General features: G+C 28.9%; 1 protein-coding gene across 1 annotated transcript; it reads right to left on the minus strand.

Moving 5' to 3' along the window:
• Positions 1-8604: 8604 nt before the first annotated feature.
• On the minus strand, positions 8605-22084 carry LOC107456688 (F-actin-capping protein subunit beta). The gene is made up of 7 exons (XM_016074625.3): positions 21859-22084; positions 17889-17978; positions 16659-16780; positions 13932-14187; positions 13124-13240; positions 10656-10721; positions 8605-9272 (listed from the first exon to the last, which is right to left on the minus strand). Exons 1-7 carry the CDS (start codon positions 21859-21861, stop codon positions 9099-9101), a joined length of 828 nt encoding a protein of 275 aa, XP_015930111.1. The 5' UTR covers positions 21862-22084; the 3' UTR covers positions 8605-9098.
• Positions 22085-22117: the final 33 nt, after the last annotated feature.

Below are 22117 nucleotides of genomic sequence, written 5' to 3' on the forward strand. Positions count from 1 at the left end.
TTTCTAGAAAATTTTAAAACATTAGAAATCATGGACCTTAGCGCTATTGTTAGAAACATTTAAAGAAAAGACTCCGATATTCAAAATACTTACTATTATCATTTATCAACTTTTCTGGGCCTACTTAATTTGCTAAATATTTCGAAATTAACCTATCCTATTAACCTAATTAGTCTTAATAAAAAAGCATCCCTATTGACTGGCTCTTAGTATATTTTTTCATCTAATAATTTTGCACAAAATTTTCTATTTGAAGCAAAAATTCTTAGAAAACTTTAAAACAGATAGTAACAGTTGAAGACTATTTTTCCCAATTACATGTTTAAAGTTTTTTTTGCTCTGATCTGATTTTTTAAAAAAGTAAAAATCTTGTTGAGTTTTTACTAATTTTTCAGATCCCTATTTGAAATAATGAACCTAAGCGCTATTGTTAGAAACATTTAAAGTCTCTAATATTCAAAATACTTACTATTACCATTTTATGGATTAAAAAACAAAAGTTCTTGCACGTTATGTTTAAATTGTAAATATGACATATAATGTTTAGCTTTGGATATTATACTTGCAAATAACGGTATCTTGAAGAACTAAGCATCGCCATTGCATTCAGTAGTGCTGTAGAAAAGATTTTAATCTTCTAAACTCTTTCTTTCAAATATGTTCTTTGTTAACTTTGTTGTGAAACAATTAATTTTATGTTTCATCCCCATTTCAAAACGTTCTTGATTGACTCATATGCTTCTTTCAGATGTGAATTGTAGGATTAATTATGTATATAAATTTTCTTCTTTAAATTTAGAATCATATCTTATTTAGTGTTATAGAGAAATAATTGTTTTGTAAATTGTAGGATTAATTATTTTACCATTTGTATAATATAACTAATAATTTTGTATATAAATTTTCTTCTTTAAAAATTTAGATTCATATCTCATTTAGTGTTATAGAGAAATATTTGTTTTTGAAAAATGCTACATCATTTTGATCAAAAAATATATTTAAGTTAAATTAAGTATTGTTTAAATAATGTCTTAACTTTGTTGAAACATGTTTAAGTGAGGTTTAAAGTAATTTGTAAAAAAAAATTTAATATGTGTTTTTGAATTTGATTGATTATATATTTTAAAAAAAAAACATTTATGAATGAATAATTTATATTCATTTTCAGTTATTAATTATATGTTTCCAAGTTAAATAATTCCATTTAAATGATTTCAAATAAATATAATTAAATTCAGTGAAATATTTTGCTAAATATGGATTCTGATAAAATAACAGATTGAATAACAAAAATCAGAATCTGATTTCTATAGATAACTTTAGCATTTCCTGTATTTATTTATTTTTTTAAATTTAGTGATGATATTAAAAGAATTGCAAATGAACTTCTAACAAAATTTTTCCTTGTACAAGTATTTTAAGTAATCCATTGATGCTTGTAAAAATTTAATGAAATTCTATGCATTTTGCTTTCTTTGTTAGATCTAATTCTCAAACCATCAAAGAATTATAAAATTAAGTGGGGAATTAGTTTTACATTCCCTGCGTATTTTTGTAATTGGGTGATGAAATAAAAAGGAGCAATGTTGAATTTGCGGATAAATATCTAAATCCTATACCTCTAACAGATTTTTTCCTTGTATAAATATTTTAAGTAATCTATCAATACTTGTAAAAATTACATGAAATTCTATACCTTTTAACTTTCTTGTTAGATCTAATTCTTATTTATCCAAGACAACCACATAAAACTTAATTAAATTTTTACACGCTAACTACTTTGATTATTTGTTGTGCAAAAGATGGTTATTTAAGACTTAATCATTTGCTTAAAAACATGATTTTGTGAGAAACATAAAATTTTTTTCTCCAACAAAAATAATATACTATTTTGAAAAATTAATACAATCAAACACGTTCTGCCAGATTTATAACATTGTTTTGTATTCATATTTTTATAAAATTTTGTTTTCAGTTTTCCCAATATTTTAAATTATTTGCATATGTACTTAATTAGATAAGACTAATTAGAAGACAACTATTGTTTGTAGTGTACTTATTAGTTTCATCAAAAATATGTATTATCTTTATAATATAGGGGCACTTCTCTTAAAGTGGGAACAACAATGTTAACTACAGCTAATTTGGATTTCCTTTGATACGTTGCACTTAATCTTCATTACTTGTGCAAAATACCTTAGATAAAATTAACACTAAAAATTTTTTATATTAAACAATGAATTTAAGGCAATAACTATTGGTGTTGCTATCGCTATGCGATTTGGACTATCTGCTAAATATTATTTTTATTATTGATGGATATTTTTGGCCCAAGATCCATGGTTTGGCTATACTGCTCCCAAGACTAGTTTAAAATTATGGTAACTTTGGTTAAAATCAGAACAATTAGGTTAAAATTATAAACGTCTCCAAAATCAAAATGACTAGTTTAAAATTTATCAACTTGAAAATCATGTTTAAGAAAATGGCATTTTATAGCAAAAATATTTCCTAAAAGTATTAAAAAATACTTTAAAATATTTTTTAAAAAATATTTCAAAGGTAGATAAATTAGTTTAATTGCTTTATATTTACCCATATTTACTTTTATTTTTATCTATAAGATAGTGATCTATTTTTTGTTAAAATAATAGCTGTTTAGATCTTTATACTGAACATACACTGAAAGGTTGGATTACTTTTTTCTAAAAATATTTTACACAGTAAAATATAATCTGTGCTGCCATTTGTTAATGTTATCAAGTAATCATCCAATTGAGAGAAAAAATTTTAAACGACCGAGAACAGAACAATTAAAAAAAAATTTGTGTTACATTGGCTCAGTGTTCAGCTCGAATGCTTCTTCCAGTCAAAAAAATAATAGTAATAAAAGGTTTATTGGAAACATTCGCAATAGTTTATGTTAATTCTTGTTATAATATTACTCTGAAAATATTAAGGGGAACTAAATTTAATGGTTAAAGGAGCTTAATGTTAACCCTCTGGGTATTACTCCCAGTTTAAAGCTACAAGCTTTCCTACCATTCAAAAAAAAACCTCCCATGTTATTCAATGGAAGAGTAGTAGGGCCGGGATAGCCTGGCTGATAGAGCACTGGGCCCATGTCCAAGAGGCCGTGGGTTCGATCCCCGCCGGCTGAAGACTCCCTGTGTAGTGAATAGTGACTGATGCATGTTAAATGTTTCAAGTCACAAAATCCTCCATGATCCCATGATAAATCATACCTCTGGGGGTACTGATCCAGGAGTTTCCTTGTCTTCTAGATTGGTTCAAAATTACAAGGCTACGGAGATGAACATTAGTAGTCGTAAACCCAAAATTGGGTTTGCTGTTCAGCGATGGATATTTAAAACATAGAAGAGTAGTGTAGCAAGGAAATTTCCGTACAGTTTTACCCGCGGGCTCAACTTTTGAAGGGCTAAGATCTGTGTTATGCTCCCACCTTTTTGAGAATTGCCCATCATTTCCTTATACTTCCATAGCTGCCAACTCTACTGGATTTTGCCAGTTTCTCTTGGTCTACTGGTTTAATAAAAACTCTCCTGGTTTTTGTACATTTTGCGAAATTCCCTAAAATTGAGTAAGTTTCCTTGAAAAATCCCTATTGAAATAGAGTTTTTCCGCAGATTATTGCTTGCTTAAATATTTAAACAGGTGTTACTGATACATAATGAAGCAAGCCTCATTCATAAATATTAGTCCAAAAAAAATTTTCTAGTTCTAAAATGTGGAGTTTATTTTATATTCAGAACTCCTTTTTTTAAATTCATAAAAATATATTTTAACTATCTTTGATGAATCAGGGGTAATTATGAGCGCAACTCAAAAATCCCGAACATTTCTTGAGTAAAATCATTAATGATGCATTTAAAAAAATTAATGTCTTTATAAATTTAAATCTGTTATTTTCAAAACATGAAATTCCAAATAAATTATATGCAGCATAATTTAAATTAATAGTTATGTATAAGTTTACTTGTATCTCTAATCACATTTATTATTCTACTAGAAAAAATATTTACAAATGAGAGAGATGCCAAGTTCTAATATTTTCAAGTAAAATATACAAGAATTTTTATACATAAATGTGATCGATGATTTCTTGAAACTTCTGGTCCTTGGATTTCCGGAAACTTCCAGATGGCAATTAGCAAAAAATCAGGAAATCCGGATTTTTTCCAGAGCACAATCATCTCTGATGAATTAAATGCCTACTATTATTCAAAGTTATGAGTAAACATAATACATAACATTTCAAGTTCATTTAATGTCAATCATGACTGGAAAATATTGCAGTTTTTTTATTTTGATATTATAAAAATCCCTAAAATTCCGTATGTGTAAAATGTTGATTACATTTTGCAACAATTATCATGAAATTTTATGTTTTATTTCGTAAAATCTGCATGGATATTTCCCTCTCCATGTTGGCAGCTATGTATTTCAATAAGTCTTTTTTTGCTTTCTGACGTCACTTAGTAAACTTGAAGTAAAAATATTTTGTGTTTTGTCTGCACTGCACATGTGAATTTTTGGCACTTTAAATGCTTTTTTTTTAGTGTTAAGTTGAGAGCTTATTTTCTTGTGTTGCTTGTTATGCTAGTCCTTTAGCTCATATGTTTAAGCTGATCTTTTACAATCAGCAATTTTAAATCTCTTTCATTTTTGCCAAAGATTTTGACTTTTTTTTTTCAAATTTGAATTTTGATGTTTTGACAAATAAATATTTGTTTGAAAATTCTTTGAAGTTGACTCATTTATTATCTTGATCAATAATAATAAAACAGGGGTAATTGTGACTCAAAGACAAAAACCCTGAAAATTGTATGTGCAAAAAATCAATATCAATTTACTATACATGTTTCGTATTTAACATAATTTTTTTAAATAATATTTGTAATTAAATTACCTACCAATGACGGATATCGCACTCTTATAGTAACTAATTCAAGAAAAAACGTACTTCTTACAAGAATCTGTGATATTGGATATTTAAAATCGCGTTAATATGAATCCTGATGTTGGATTTTTAAATCGCTTGAATACGAATCACAGCTTGTAACTTTGAACTTAGGCAAATACGAAAATCGGTTCCCAGCACATCACCGAAGTCAAGCATCACTGGCTACGGTCAGTGTGCGGGTGGGTTACCACTTGGATCAGTCTGCGTAGGGACCGAGGGTGTACGGTATGGGTCCTCGTTTAACTGTTCCACCCTAAAGTGCTCGACTTCGCGTGCAGATCGTCAGGCTACCGAAGCGGGGGTGCCATCCCCTCTGCAGAGGATTAAAATTGTGATGACATGTCTTCGGATCATCCTCCGGGATATTTCCCAGACCGTCGCCAATAGCCCATTGTGCAGCTCTAGTGCGACGTAAAATTAACTACAACAACAACGAAAATAGATGTTTGATATTCAAAGTGCGTAAATAGGAATTGCGATATTAGAGAGTTCTGTTGTATTTCCAAAAATTCAAAATGGCGAAAATCGACCAAACCGAAAGAATCACGTGTTTGTAAGCGTCCCGTTAGCAAAAGTTTTAGATTGAGGAATTCCATGAAAAGTTCGTCAGATTATAAGTTTCTGATTAATTAAAGTCCGAGAACGAATGTTCTTGGGACCCGAAATTCCGCTGTATTCAGAGAAAAATCGTATGCCCTGCTCGTAATTTTTAGACCTAGAAGGATGATACGAAAAACCCGGAATACAATCACCCCTGATAAAAGCACATTATCAGACTTAATTCCCTGATTAGGTTATTTAATAATTTGAGCTAAATTATATAGTACATATGGAGTGTAATACATTAAGTATATAGTGTACATAAGTGTGTGGTTGTCCTTATGGCACTATTTCTTACTAAGATTTTTTTTTGATTGGTCTGATAATGGTATTGTATAAGTCTACTATGATTTTTTTTTTCTTAAATTTATTTTAAATAGACTGAATTTTCAAATTACATTTTATTTTCTACATTTTGTTAAACGCCTTGTCTTTCGGAAGACTATTCAACAATTTAAATCAACTTTATGTAGCAATACTGAATTGCGCAATAGTTAAAATCAACCGAGAGATCAGTACTTTTTAACTAATGTTATAGTAGAGATTATTTTTTGTGAATAATTAGGAATATATTGGTTTCAGTTTTTCTTGAACCAAGATACAAATCGTCAGTAAGCTTTTTATTCTAGGCACAGCTCAAAATATGAGTTTAAGAGAATGGACAAATCTAAAACAGGTATTTAAGAAATAAACTCAAATCTGGATGGAAAAAAAAATTCCCTGTATATATTATACACAATATATTAAGAGGAAACACACAATCATTGTGCTCTTCTGTGTGAGCTATATTAGGCTAAGTAAACTAGTTTTAATTGCTGGAAAAGCTTATGTTGTTGTTGTTGTTAATTTACGTCGCACTAGAGCTGCAAATTGGGCTATTAGCGACGGTCTGGGAAACATCCCGGAGGATGATCCGGAGACATGCCATCACAATTTTGATCCTCTGCGGAGGGGATGGCACCCCCGCTTCGGTAGCCCGACGACCTGCGCGCGAAGTCGAGCACTTTACGGTAGCACAGTTTAACGAGGACCAATACCGCACACCCTCGGTCCCTACGCAGACTGATCCAAGTGGTCACCCACCCGCACACTGACCGTAGCCAGTGATGCTTGACTTCGGTGTTCTGCTGGGAGCTGGAAGAGCTTAAGAAACATCTTAGTATACTTAAAACGAATAATGCTATAGTAAATGAAATAATTTAATATAGGTAAAATATCCCATAGATTGTACTTTAAGTGGTTACCATTTTTTAAAAAGACTATAAGAAACAAAATTCCCAGTTTCTAAAGAAAAACTCAAAATTCTCTGCATTTCTCCTGCTATTTTAGGTGTTTTTTTTTTTAATTTCCAGGTTTTCCCTGTTCTTTCTGTGGAGTGGCAACCCTGTTTGATTTTATTTTTAAAAAATAACAGACAGAAATGGACTTGTAATATCTTTCAGTTACAGATCCTTCAGACCAGTGACTAAATTTTCTTGACTTTTTATTTCAATAAATCTTCTTATACTAAAAAAAAAGTTACTGGCGCAATCACCACTGCCTCTCGGAAATTCTTGCAGATTGTGCTTCTCATTTTTCACTGTCATCATTCAAAAACTATTTAATTTAAATTTTTACATTTCTAGAGAAATGTTTCAGTATAATAGTTTAGTGTAGTTGAAATATCCTTAAATATCCCATAGATAAAGTCACTACTTTTAAAAGACGAAAATAATAAAAAAGTGGTTAGCATAAACAATTAAAAGTGGCTTTAATACGTGGTAAAGAAAAAAAATCTCATTCTCGAAAAGGGAAAATTAAGCACTGTTTAAAAACAACGTAAGAGCTTTTACAAACGCTACACACCATGCTAAAAAAAAAAACTTAAGTTTCATTTCATTATTTTGTCATTTTTGGATTGATTAGTCTAATTGACAGTAAAGCTAAACACATTTTTACACAGTTGGAAGTCTCAAATTTGGTCCATGTATTCTGTATGCGGTAATAAGAAGGAAAAAAAAATGGAATTAATGGTGTGTTAAGTCTAATAGACAGTCATGCTAACAAACATATTTTTACCAAGGGAGACACAAAGCAGTGAGTATGTTTAGTCCGACTAGTGGTCGCCTCAGGAGGATTTGAGATTAGATTAAGTTCAAAACTATGGAAAGCTAAGTTTTTAAATATTCAATTCAAAAAAAATTTTAAACTATTTAAATGTTTTTACAAAAATAAAATATCTTAAATACCAAACTTGTTTTGAATTTATTTTTATTATTTTAATTTATGAAACAAAAACTTTCTGTCACAAATAATTAGTATCTAGCAAATTCAATTAATCATCAAATAAGTAGGAAAAAAAATTTTCAGTTCCAGATCCTGGATAGCATAAGTAAAAACAAGCTTTTTGCTGTCTACTCAGGGAAAATACGTAATCAAATGTCAGTTTCAAAATGTGCACTATTTTGACAACTCTGTCAGCATGACAAATTAAATTTATCATCTTAAATGCCGCGAAGTCTTGCTGCATAATTATACATCCAAATCCCGTTTAAATTAAATCTAAAATAGCGAAAATTTCAATGTAACGAATATTTTCCAAATCCCCGAATAAATCTCCATAGAAACACAATGGATTAAAAATACCGATATGATGAAATTGGTAATCCTATTTAACGAAGGTGAAAAATAAGTGACAATTCTTATTTAATAAATAACCTGATAAATAAGATTTTACATAGAATCTTAAGAGTGTCTCTAATAATTTGGCCAGGGACTCTGGCTCGCACCTGTACCAAAAATTAATCCTTCCTTCCTCAATGGCACGACAGCCCCGGGTGGGCCCTGGCCTTCTCAATCAACTTCCTCCAGGCCTGCCTCCGCCTGGCAGTTGTTTTCCAGTTTGAGACTTATAAGACTGAAAAGTCTCTTTCCACGCAGTCGGCCCATCTCAGCTTTGGTCGACCTCTGGGCCTTGATCCGATGGGCTGAGCCGAAAAGATTATGTTTGTCGAACACCAAAAATTAATAAAACATAAAAAAACAATTGTGAAAATATTTATTGTAATAAATAACCACAAGTAACAATAAATGAAGTCTATTGGATGGATAATAAAAATTTAAGGACACACAATGCAAGGAATTATTACAAATACTTTCTTTTTCTGTTGAAAGAAAAAAAAAAAAAACAGATAAAGCAATCTAAATTTAATTATATCATCATTGAACATAATCAACAGCCATATTGCTGTTATATTTCGGGATTTTTAACACAGGGAACATACATGTTACTGAAACATAAAAAAATAAGCAGAAAAATATAAAATTTTTCAACCTCTCAACTGAGTAATGTACACACCTAAAACAGACACCATTTTTTTTTTTTAAATCCACTTCTCAACCACTGAAATATAATGTATGTATATATATATATATATATTTATAAAAAAAAATCATTACAGTTGTGTTTTTCTCCTTCGAATTGGGAAAAAGAAACGAAAACAGTTTATTTGCTATTGATTTGAATTTTTATATTTCAGACTTCGTTCTTGGCCTGCCTCTTCTGGAGGGCTTTGGCAAGATCGTTCCTCAGATCTGCTTGTTGTCTCTGTTCCGTAAGTGATTGTACAGATCTCAGTCCATTCACAATATCTTTGGTCTTTCCAAAATAGATTTCATTTAAAGTATTCCTAATTTTATTTTCCATATCCTGCAAATTAAAAAGCTTCAGTTATTCAGGGTGCGTAGTTAAATCTCTCAACAAGATATAAGCACCTTTTAAGTATTCTGAAAGCACTCAAAAAATATTTTAAAGAACTATATACATTACAAAATGAAATATAATTTTCAAAGACTATTCATGAGCATGACAAAATAACTAGTTTTTGACAAAGAATTCTTTTTTTGACTATATTAGCCACCATAAAAAGATTGAGAGATTTTTTGGTTCGATTTCAGAGGATGGAAAATGAAGCCTGAAACGGAGATTATCTTGCATAATGCAGCTGAGTTGCACATGATAGTGCAAGAATCCTTCCCACTGAAATTAGCTCAGTATACACACATGCGGACCTGCAAGTATTTCATCAAACATGTACAATGATTGGCGCTTTCATACGCTACAGATTGATGGTAAGCCGAAATGCATTGTGAAAACGTTGAATGGAACAATGTGAAAGCCACGCTTTTGCATAATATGGGGCGAAAATCGACATGATAAAGAAGGGAAAAAATCTCATTTTCAAAAGCGAAAATTAAGACACGCAATAAAAAAGCATCTTTAAAGGCTTTCAAAAATAACAAATAAGCGCTTTTTTAAAAAACGCTATGCACCAGTGTTAATTTTTTTTGTGTTGCCAAAATCATTATTACAGGATTTGTTTGATCAAAAAAACTTTTTTTATGTTCCTTAATGAAAATTTATGAGCTAAGGAAATCCTGGCAAAGATTCGAATATTTAAAGAAAATGTTTTATAATGAGATTTGAGGGTGGAAAAATGATTTCAGAAGATTATTTTTAAGATTTAATGAATAAAAATTTGAATAAATACTTTATAAATTTCTAACATATTAGTGCCTGGTCAAGGCTCAGATAAGTAAAAATAATATACACATATTATATATATATATATTAAAAAATGATCAAGATATTTTACAGTTCAATTTCAGAGGGTGTAAAATGAAACTTGAAATTGAGAATATCTTGCAAAAGGCAGCAGAATTGCACGAGATAACAATAATCTCACCGAACCCAGCTCACTATAAGCAAACGTGGACTAGTAAGTATTTCATCAAACCCGTAAAATATTCGTGGAAAAAATTGATAAGATAAAGAAAAAAGTCTCATTTTTGAAAAGGGAAAATTAAGCACTGTTTAAAAACACTCAATGAAAAAAGCGTTTTTAAGAGCTTTTAAAAAACGAAAATTGAAAATAAGCACATTTAAGTACTTTTCAAAAACGCTATGCACCATATAATAACATTAAAATATAAAACATATATAATTCAATTATTTCTTGCCTTTTAAAATCTTTACATAGTATATAATATCAACATCATGTCAAGTAAAATGCAAGTAACATAAACTATTTACCTCTACCATTCGACCAATATTAGCAATGTGAGGATTAGCTTCATTTACATTGGAATCGCTTTCCACCTGCATTTAATAAAGGGAGAAAAAAATTAAATCTTTTTTTAAACATAAAACAAATACAATTTAATATAATAAAAAAAATTTATTTATTTCTTTACTGAAACAATATCAATAAAAAATATTTATAAAAGCCTACTAGTCACTCCTTCCATGTCAGTTCATCCCAGGGCTAAAGAGAATAGAAGGGCTAGTTCACTCCGCTCTTAGAGCTGAAGCTATGATTTCCCTACTCATGACGTCACTGTGTCCACAAATCTCGGAGATCGCAGCAAAGATATTATGATAACTTTGCATCTTTCTCTTTGTAAAAATAAGTTAGACATTTTCTGGTTATAAGCTTTCAAACTTTACGTAATTAACACTTTATTTCCGTTCATAAACATAGCTCTAACAAACTTTCTTTGCCATTATATTAAAAAAATACCATTTTAAACTTATAAAAATATTTTACTAGTTGGCGAAAATGACACTATAAATACTCTATTTTAAACAGTTCTGTTTTAACTTTAATTATCAAGAAAAATTAAAGCATATATTGGCACTTTTTTATCTACATATTCTGTTATAACAATAAGTTAAGTTAAATTTAGAATCCCTAATTTTTAAATATGCCGTTAAAAGCAATTTGTTCATACTTAATCATTAGGAAACATCAACCTTATACGCTAATTACTGAAACAAAANCTTTGACTTATCTATTTTTTTTTTTTTTTTTCATCTGCATTTCTTTTTGAAGTTACGAGGCGGTTTCTATTTAGATAATAAATTTTTATAAAAGTTCTTAATGATAGAATAAACGCATTGCTGTTTTACTCGTATATTAACTGTGTCATTTCGGAAACCATTCTTTACATAGTTGTTCATTTACTTTAGGAAACACGTTTTTCCTTTTGTTTTTTTATCAGAATTTTTGCAAGTTGCAATCTAGCAAACTGGCATTTCGATAATAGTTTTAAATTTTTGTAAATTCACGGCAAAAACTGAGGAAAGTCATTATAGAAAATAACAAATGTCTTAGAATATGTCACAAAAAATGCTCCAATATTAGTTAGAGCTAGCAAGGCCAAAAGCTCTGTTCTTGAAGTAAAAGTGGGAGCTTTGCGCCAAAGTGACGTCACTAGAGAAAATCGGAGGATTGGCGCGGCAAGAGCTACTTCAAAGGAGTGAACCAGCCCTTCTATTCTCTTTAGTCCTGAGTTCATCCAGCCATGGCACACACTGTCTAATGAAATTTTGTACACTCATAGAATTTTTGATGCTGATTTCAAAAATGTCAATATTGGTATCAATATTGGTCAGTAAAATGGTTTAAATGTTATAAAAAAAAAAAACTTTGGGGACCAAATAAAATAAATTCTTTAATTGATTACATAATTTTTTTACTCTAATATTACGTTAAATATTTTTTTTATTTTGTAAGGGGAAAACACATTAATTATTTCCTTTTTCACATTTTGTAAATCGTCTTCACATTAAAAATAATAAAAAAATCGTTAAATCCGTGGCACTAACTACCGAAAAAAATTATCGAAGGCAAAATCACACGAATCGAACTCTTCAAAATGAGGTTATTAAATCCCTGCCTTTATTTCCAGATTTACTTATAATTTACTTGTGGAAATCGCACAAAAAAAAAAAAAAAAAAAAAAAAAAAAAAAAAAAAAAANTGAATAAAAAAAATAGAATGAAAATTTCTGCAGAAAAGAAAACCAAATTTTTTACTGCATTAGTCTCAAATAAGAATAGAAAAATCATGAGCATTTTTTTTCCCACTTTGATGAGCGTCAAAGGAATCTTTTGAGCATAATTCTGAAGAAAACAAAACCAATTTTTTTTACTTCCCAAACGAAAAAAAGTTTCCCGCTAGAACTTGGTAATGTTCTGCGCCAATGTCGCCACAATTCTGATATGGGATCAGCTATATTGGGCTACCTATACTAATTTTAATGGATGGAAAAATTTAGAGGAAAAAAGGAACAGCTGAAAATACTTAAATAATGCTATAGTAGAATTAAATAGTTTAGCGTAGCTGAAATATCTTCCTTAATCATCCCATAGAATGCTTTGAATGGACACCATTTTTTAAAAGATGAAAATAAAAAATTCCCTGTACTTTTCCTATTAATTTTAGTGATTTTTAAGATTCCCTGTATTTTCCAGGTTCTCCCTGTGATATGACAACCCTGGTACACCAATTTTGACTAAAAGATGACTTTTGACAGCATTTCAAGGCAAAATCTGCTAGGATATCAAATTGATAGTTAAATATAGATAACTTCAGTGATTTATTGATGTGTATTTATTTTTATAAGCATGTAGCAATCAAGACATCTCAATAGAATGCGAATTTGTTTTGTAAATATTCTATACCTATTAACAAATCAAAAATTGAAAATATCAATTACCTGTCTTGTGAGACTTCCACCTAAATTCATAGTACCAGAACCAGATTTGTTTGTCTGAAGCCAAAGCATTACTGTTGATGTCAATTTATAGTGGGCATTTCGACCACTGGATTTCTCCTACAAAATTTAAACAAAAATCTCTTACATAAAACCTTTAAAATCGATTAAAATGAATTTCTTACATTAAGCATCAGATATCATACCAGCCAATATCGGAGAAATGAAATAATGACGATTTTACTAGCAATATTTCTTAGGCTGCGAGTAGTTTTGATACATCATGCAAGTCAAAAAAGGAATTTCAAAATTGGAAATAATACAAGCACTTACATTCAACGAAATAACAAAAATATGTATATAAATTTTAATCATAAGAAGACTTCTACTACTTATAATTACTTAAACTATAAACACTTAACATACTGCAGTACTGGCAATAACACCATCTGTTGAGGAATAAGAGAAGTATTTTTGCCATCAGCAGATATTTTATAGCCAAAAAAAAAAATTTTTCCTTCAATTTCCTCCACAAATACAGAGAAATTTGAGAATATACGTGTAAACCAAAGTTAGTCATAAAATTCAGGAGTCTTCGTTAAAAAACAGGAGACTTGGCAGGTATGGGATATATTTAAAATAAAAAAGGTATTTTAAAGTTGATGGTGTTGAATACCACAAAAAGATTTCAAATAAAAAACTTATTTATATTTGTTATTTTTGTACTTAATTTACACATAAACAAATGGATTTAAAAAATGTACCCCAACAATTTTAGTTATAAATTAAAGAATGAATAAATGTAGCGTACCTGTACTTCAACTACATGAATAGAGTCCCAACAACCCTTTATCTTCTTAGATCCATCTCCAGCCTTCTTTATTAGTATGACGCCTGCAAAGCCGTGCTCTAGATCCCATAAATACACTGAGGAGACGCCTCCCTCAAAGTACATCTCTCTGTACTGGTCAAACGCTTCATTTGCATCAATCTCAAGTTTCCTCAGTCGGTCAGATGGCATTGCACCATCGTCCAGTGGTGGATCATATGTGTTACTCCAAGGAGACCTGAATCAATTGCATAGTTATATTTTTCAAAAGGCATTTTAGAAACAAGAATATCTGATTAACTTTTAAAAATTACAGGGTTGCCACTCAAATCTGGAAAAAAAGTTCCTGTGTTTTCCCTGTATATATTATACACAATATATTAAGAGGAAACAACAATTACTGTGCTCTTGTGTGAGCTATATTGGGTAACTACATTTATTAGTTTTAATTGCTGGAAAAACAGCTGAACATATTTAAATAATGCTATAGTAAACGAAATAGTTTAGTATAGCTGAAATATCATGGTCAAATATCCCATAGATTACGCTTTGAGTGGTCACTATTTTTTAAAAGACAAAAATAAGAAACAAAATTCCCTGTATTTTCCCAGTTTGTAAAGAAAAAATCAAAATTCCCTGTTATTTTAGGTGCTGATTTTTAAATTCCCTGTATTTCCCTGGTTTTCTCTGTGGAGTGCCAACCCTGAATTAGCAATTCATAAAAGTTAAAAAATACACAAGAATCTAAATTATTTGGTGACAATCTGGGTGATAAATAGTATTTGTAAAATAAATTAAGAATCACATTATAACTTGCCATTAGCTCATTTTAAGCCAAGCGTATAAATTTTATAAAATGTGGTATTATTTTCATTGAAATAAACTTACATTACATTCATTAAGACACAAAAAAAATTATATTTTATTTAAGTAATAAAATGGTGCGTATAAGCACCATTCACCAAATCAATGAACAAACCATTTAGTAGAAAGCTTGTTTTGTTTATGAAATTTTTTCATTTACTAACTTGCAACTTCAATACATATCATAAAAACAATGATAAATATCAAAAGGAATAATTATACATTTAAAAAAAAATTCATTTGTCAATAACCGTTTTAAGTTAAAAATACTTTAATAGTTTAAAAATTTCTCAACAGATAGTGTTTACACCAATTGAATTACTATTAATTTTTGAATGTTTTAAGAACCCTTGAAATAACCCAGAAAAATAAAATTAGTGAAAAATATACGTCACAGTGTTAATAAATATTTACTATAATCATGCTTTTGCGTACCTTTGGCCGAAAATGAGTTAATGTCACCATAATAAAGTTGACCACAAGTTTTGGAATAGTTAACTATCTATAGCCTAGCACAAATTACTACCAACACATATAAAAAAATAAATAGTGTAGAGAAATAGAATCATAAGGAATTACTAATTTATTTGTATAATTTTTTAAAGCTGATTAGATATCTGCCTACTAAATTCAACACCGTTATTCGATAAATTTGACCGTGCCGTTAAAGTAACAACTTAAATCAAAGCAAAATAATTCAAATATTAATTTATAGTTATCACAGAATTTGCAAATTAAAGAAAGGAAAGTTATATAATTTATTGAATAGCCAATGTGCAGTTCTTAAAGGCGACACTGAAATAGCACTCTATTGGCAGGCCAGAGAACTTTTAAGGCAATAACTTCAGTCAATTTTGTTCGTAATACTTTTTATTTGTTTCTTGTATAGCTATTTGTTTGTATAGTAGCCTCACCATTTGAAATAATTTTAAAAAAAGGTTATTTTTGTTGAGAAAAATGTATTGAAACAAATAGATAATATTTTTATAACATAACCAACTTGGGAAAAAAGCTATGCAGTTTAATAAATACACTAACAAATATGACAATTCACATGCACCAATCTAATAGTTTGATATGCTCTATGGTTTGCTTACTTTTATATTGACAGGGTTTGATTTTTACCTTAAAAAACCTATTTCCTCCCTAAAAATGGGCACCTATTACAAAAAAGGCAATGCTTTTCAAATATTTGTATAGCTTTTAAGACACTCAAAATATAAAAAATTCTGAATTTCATCATTAAAAAAACTATTTTTAAAAAGAATTAGTTTTAATTTTAAAAAAAAATCCTCAGTTAAATCTGCACGTTCTATTAATCGGTTTCAAAATGAGCGTAATTCTAGAATTTTGAAAATGCTGTGTCATAAAAAGAACGTATTAAATAAAATGCTGAAAAAATGAATAAACTTCTAGGAAAAACTATCAAACAATGTGAAATGCAACGAATCGAACGCTTCAAAAAAGTGATAGCTCAAGTTTGAAATGTGTATGCCGTAATAACATGTTAAATATATTGGAATTCAAGAAGCAGGGAAAGGGTCGAAAAATGATCAATACTGCCGAAAAAACGGACGGTAAACCATGTGGATTTACAAAAAAATAATAATAAATTATTAATATATCTGGACATATAATTAAGATCAAAAGGCATGTAAGCTGGAAATGTTTCATCCAAAGGGCAAACTGGGACGGCCCATTCTACAAAACTTGCCTAGAATGAACCCTGATATTAAAATTAAAGCCCATTTTTCAACTTTATTCACTTTTAACACACGTAATTTGTTAACACATAAAATGATCAAAACAAATAATTTATCTCAACAAGCAAATGCATGCAAGTACCTGTATGAGTCTCCATCACGGTTGTAGTCGCAGAGAAGATAATCTTTGCCAAGAGTTTTATCCCGAGCTATTTTGAGGGGCTGATCAACAGAGGACAATAAATCTTCGCACAGACTAGGAACCTTAATTCAAAGAATAAAATACATGTACATATTAGTATACATATGATATATAAATAATAAGATAAAAACAAAGTATATGCACAGACAATTCAAAAGTATCTGCAAGCTCATAATATTTTTTAAAATAGAATAATTTTATTAAATATATGAAATCAATGCACTATTTAATGTTTTTTATTTATTCTTGACAATCTATATATATAATATATATATATCAGAGCTCATTCTAGGCAGGGTAAACAGGGCGCAGCACCCTGCTGCCCTTTTAGTCAAAAGAATCCACCCTGTTGCCCCTGAAGTAAATTAGTGCCCTGATATAATAGACTCTATACCCTTTTTGCCCTTTCTTTCCTCAACCCTTCTTTATTTTCAACTCTTTTTATTTAGTTTGTCATTGCTGTCAATACATAGGTTTATATGGGAAAGGGAAAATAGCCATCACACCCCCTTGTTACACTTGTCTTTAAAAGTTTGCAGTTACTTCACTATCATTAAATCATAATTATTATTAGTCACTTTAATTATTAAATCATAACTACAGACACTTAAAAACATACATTTATTATTTTAATAATATATGCATGCATTTTAAATAAATTACTAAGCTAATTAGCTCATTAACTCGATATATATGTTAATTTATTAATGAAAANCAACGCTAGTGTCGAACAAAATTCTATTGTCACTGCAATTGTCTATTTTCCTAGGAAAGCGATAGACCAATTGAGTTGATCTCTAAACGATCAGCTGGTTGTAGGACCGACCGCTAAGGATGGGATCGCTAAGCATTAGACTAAAGTGGAAGTTAGATCTTTTCTCTTTGAGAACAGAGATACATAGAACTAATTACAGACTTTCTTTTACCTTGCATGAATCATGATTATGCCATCTGCTCTGTATCCCACCCCCCACCGCAAACATTTTTTGTGTGTGCGGATACTTTTTTCTTATATTACAATAAATATTAAAAAAATATCTGCAAAATTGGAGAATCACCACCAATGTATCTGCGCATGGGCTGCGTATATATGATCTAACTATGGACATATGTATAATACATTTATAATTCAAAAGATGTAAACCAGAGATGAAAATTCAAAGAAAGTACCAAATCGATGAGGTCACTTAAATTCTTCTCAATCTGCTGAGGAGGGAGTCTTCGCATCAAATCCAATGCACAGTCCAGCTGTTGTTCTGTCTAAAAAAATAAAACATAAAATGAAAATTTAAACTAATTAAATCGCTTTGTTATACTTTAAGTTAAAAGAGCTCATTAGAGCACTATTCTGCCTAAAAAACATAAAATGAAAATTTTTTAATGAGTAAAATTGCTTTGTCACACTTAAAAGTTAAAAGCAACATTATTTTTAAGTACAGCACTCTAAACATTTGGTTAGAGCACTATCAATATGATAAACATAAAGTAAAATTCATAAATAACTTTGCTACACTTTAAGTTAAAAGCCCTGTTTAGGGTTCTGTTTGTAATGAGTTTTGTAAATGAGTTATCTAATGAGTTTTGTAAATGAGTAAATCACTTTTTGTTGCACAAAAGCACTTGTTCTCACTGAGAAACAACAAAAAGAATTTTTTAATGAGTAAATTACATTGTTATGCTATAAATTAGAAGCACTCTTTACAGCCGGAGTCTGCCTTATTTTAATTACTTGAATTAAACCATGATTAAAATTACAATTTGAATAATTTTTTTTTAAAAAAAATTATTGATTTAAATCTAGTGCAATTTTTCATATACAATATAATTGATACATATATACTTGAAGGTGTGATGCATTTATAAGCATAATTTCATTGATTAAGGTTTTATATATTTATTCATTTATTTTTACTAGGAAATAATAAAATGAGAGGCACGCAAATTATTATATTTCAAAATAGGTTAAAAAAAGAAACTAAAAAAAGCAATGAGCGCATGAAACTTTTATATAATTGGTTGTATGCAAAATAATTTGATGTTTAATAAACATAATACAATATTGATTTATTTTACTTAAATATGTGGTTAAATTATATCAATAATAAAGAAAGATTAGATGTTATAAGACTTAATTAAAAATTTTTTTCAGTATAAAAAACTATAATTTCAATTATTCAGTGCTTAGTAAGTAATTGTAATAACTACCGAAAAAGGGATAAGAAATTTCTGTAGGCTTACGATGGAATCATTGCGAATAAAGCACACACAAATTATACCTAAAATTCGAACTTTGCTAGTTATAACAGCGAACTTTGCTAGTTATAACAGCGTATTAATTATATCCAAATTGAAAAAACCATGAGTCACGAAAAACAAACAGCTGCTGAAAACAATTATACATAAACAATGTGGATTAATTTTTAATAGAGTCAATGCGAATTGAGCATAAGAACAAAGGACTTCCTAAACTTGAAAACACACTTGTTGTAATAACATTGTAGGTATAAAAATATTCGAATAAGAAAAGAGGAATGAACAAAGAAAAAAAAAGCAATTGCAGGGTTTGTTGATTTAAATCTAATGATTTTTTTTAAAAAAAATCATTGATTTAAATCAACTGATTTTTTTTTTTATATATATAGAGATTGATTTAAAAAGTTTTAAAAAAAACAGTGTTTTAAATTATTGATACTTCTATTATTTCTTTTCTAAGTTTTAAAATTTATTTTAAATTAATTGCTGCATTAATTAACTTTAGCTAACGAAATTACTTTCTTTCTTGGTATGTGTTAAATTCCAACATACAATTACATTTTTAAAAATCTTTTGATTCTTGAGATTGAAAGTACAGATTAAAGTAAACATTTAAGTTTTTTTTTCTTATAATATGTTTACAGTATCTTTGTTTGACATTATCAGATTTTCTAAAAGGAAATTTTGTAAAAAAAAAATTTCAATGAGTACATCGATTTTTTTAAAAAATTTTTTAGCTTAACTAATCTAGTTTGATATAAGATTAAAAATGAATATTTTAATAATATATAGATTAAATATTTATTTATTCTTTGATGAATGACTACAATTATAAACACAATCTGTTACATTTATTTTGTCATTTAAAAAAAATTTTTTGTCACAAAAAAAAAAGAAATCACAATTTTAAATTAAAATTATGGTTTGGTAATAGAAACTCTGTTTTAATAGGTATTCTTTAAATTCTCTATTTCATTTAGTCTTCAAATTTCAATCATGCATTTGTTTCAAAATGGCTACTATGCATTCAAAGCAATGTATTATAATGAAAATTGTATTATGTAGTTAGAGCGTCTAATATATTCTATAATTAATGTTAAGACTAAATAGTCTTAAATCAAAGTCCTTACAGGGTATTAGAGTAAAAATCAAAAAAAATCAGATTTAAATCAAAAAATCTGATTTAAATTTTAAAAAATCTGATATTTGAAATTTTTTTTAAAAAAATTAAATAAATAAAACACAAACCCTGATTGAAAGATGCCAGGGATTCATCACGGTGTCATCCCGAATCGAGTGTCTCAAAAAATGATTCAATTATCGATATTGATTATAAAAGCAATTGAAAAATGAAATCAAAATTCATGTGTCGTAATAATGTATTCAAATATCGGAGAAATGTAAAAATCATGTCATTACGGAAAAAGAAATGATAAATAACTGATGAATAACTATTGAGTCGTCCGAAAATTTCATATTGGTAGACACATTATAGAATCAAGAACTTTCCAAAAGACCCAATATCGTCCAAAGACGTGAAATTATAATGGTATCGTGATGAATCGAAAATTGTATTAAATATATCAGAATTTTAAAAAAAATCATGTGGAAAAGAGCCAATCAAAGGATAAATAGCTGCTGACTGAAAAACCTATAATAAAATGACGAGAAGTTGTGATGGAATCATAACGAATTGAACACTTTTTAAAAAGTGATAACTCAAGTAAGAATTTCAAATGTTGTAATAAAATTGTATTAAATATATTGGTGATTGGAAAACCACGTGAAAAGTGATAAACGACTTTTGAAAAAACAATCTACAAACAACTGAAAATTTAGACAGAATTGCCTGAAAATTTAGACAGAATTTACAAATTTGTAAAAAGTGATAATGAAAATTTGAAATTTACTCATTATAACAACATCCTATTAAACATGGAGAGATTTTTGTAACATGATCTGAGACAGAATAATCGCAGAATCTTGGCAACTTCGGGGCAGCAGCCCAGGGGAAACTGAAGGGAAAAAAAACATCACAGAAAGGGACCAACTCAAAGGGCATAACTCGTATCCAACCCCCAGGCAAGCATCTGCATACTTTTTATTAAAACAAATTATAAGTTTAAAGTCTATTTGTCACCTTGGTGAGTTGGTGCGACAGATCACAATACAGAAAAGTCCCCAACGCTAGTGTGACTGAATTGTTGTAAGGGTCTATTGTTTCACCAGTAAACATCTTCATAAAAATGACCAAAAAAACTATTATTACTTTAAAAAGAACACAGTAAGACTATGTAATAAAATAAAATAAAAATTGACGATTTTAATCAAAACACAAGAAAATTAAATCTAAGGAAAACATAACTTTTGAGTCCAAAATTTTTGTTACCATAAATTCCTCAAAATTAAATAATAGTATTTTTTAAAAATAAAATTTAATTATAAAAACACATATAAATATAGATAACCACTACCGTTTAATGATAATACTGTTATACAGTATTAAACAATCCAATAAAAACATATTATAAATATAGTCTACATTTGTCAAAAATCAACATTTTGCAGTAAAAAGGATGCGTATTTCAAACAAAAAGAAACGTTTAGTTATAATAACTTAGACCAACTATTAAATTTAACCGAGTATAGGTAATAACAGTTAGTTTAAGAAATATTAACGCAAGAGTGCAAATTCGATTCCTTTTTTAGGAATCGTGAGAGGGTGGAATGAAAGCGTCACATAAAAATCAATCAAACATATTAATATTTATAATGAATAGTTACTAAGTTCAAATCACAATGATATTTACATTGACCCAAAACAAAGGTTTTAAAGAAAAACAACTTATATGGGCTTGACACTTACAAGAAGGAATAAGAAACTTACCATGTTTTAAGATGAAGTCAAATATTGACAGTATTAAATCGGAAAGCAGCTGTTGTAGCTTCGATTCTATTTATTAATAATTAAACTAGAATAAAGAAAAAAACCTCGGTAACACCCACTAAATATTATTAACACTTAAGACATATCAGCAGCGGAAGAAAATTATTGAAATTTATTAATCTCTAAAATTTTAATAATGTTCCATTTTAATTATCAAAAATCTTGCAAGAGTAGTTGTACTGATGGGCAACAGATGGCA

Source organism: Parasteatoda tepidariorum, chromosome 10, assembly GCF_043381705.1.
Source record: "Parasteatoda tepidariorum isolate YZ-2023 chromosome 10, CAS_Ptep_4.0, whole genome shotgun sequence".
NCBI lineage: Eukaryota > Metazoa > Arthropoda > Arachnida > Araneae > Theridiidae > Parasteatoda > Parasteatoda tepidariorum.

Coding starts and splice junctions, on each gene's coding strand:
- LOC107456688 (XM_016074625.3), bottom strand. Junction 13,241..13,931: donor TTCATGTAGTTGAAGTACAG/GTACGCTACATT, acceptor TAAATTTTGTAG/GAGAAATCCAGTGGTCGAAA. Junction 9,273..10,655: donor ATATTGGTCGAATGGTAGAG/GTAAATAGTTTA, acceptor TTTAATTTGCAG/GATATGGAAAATAAAATTAG.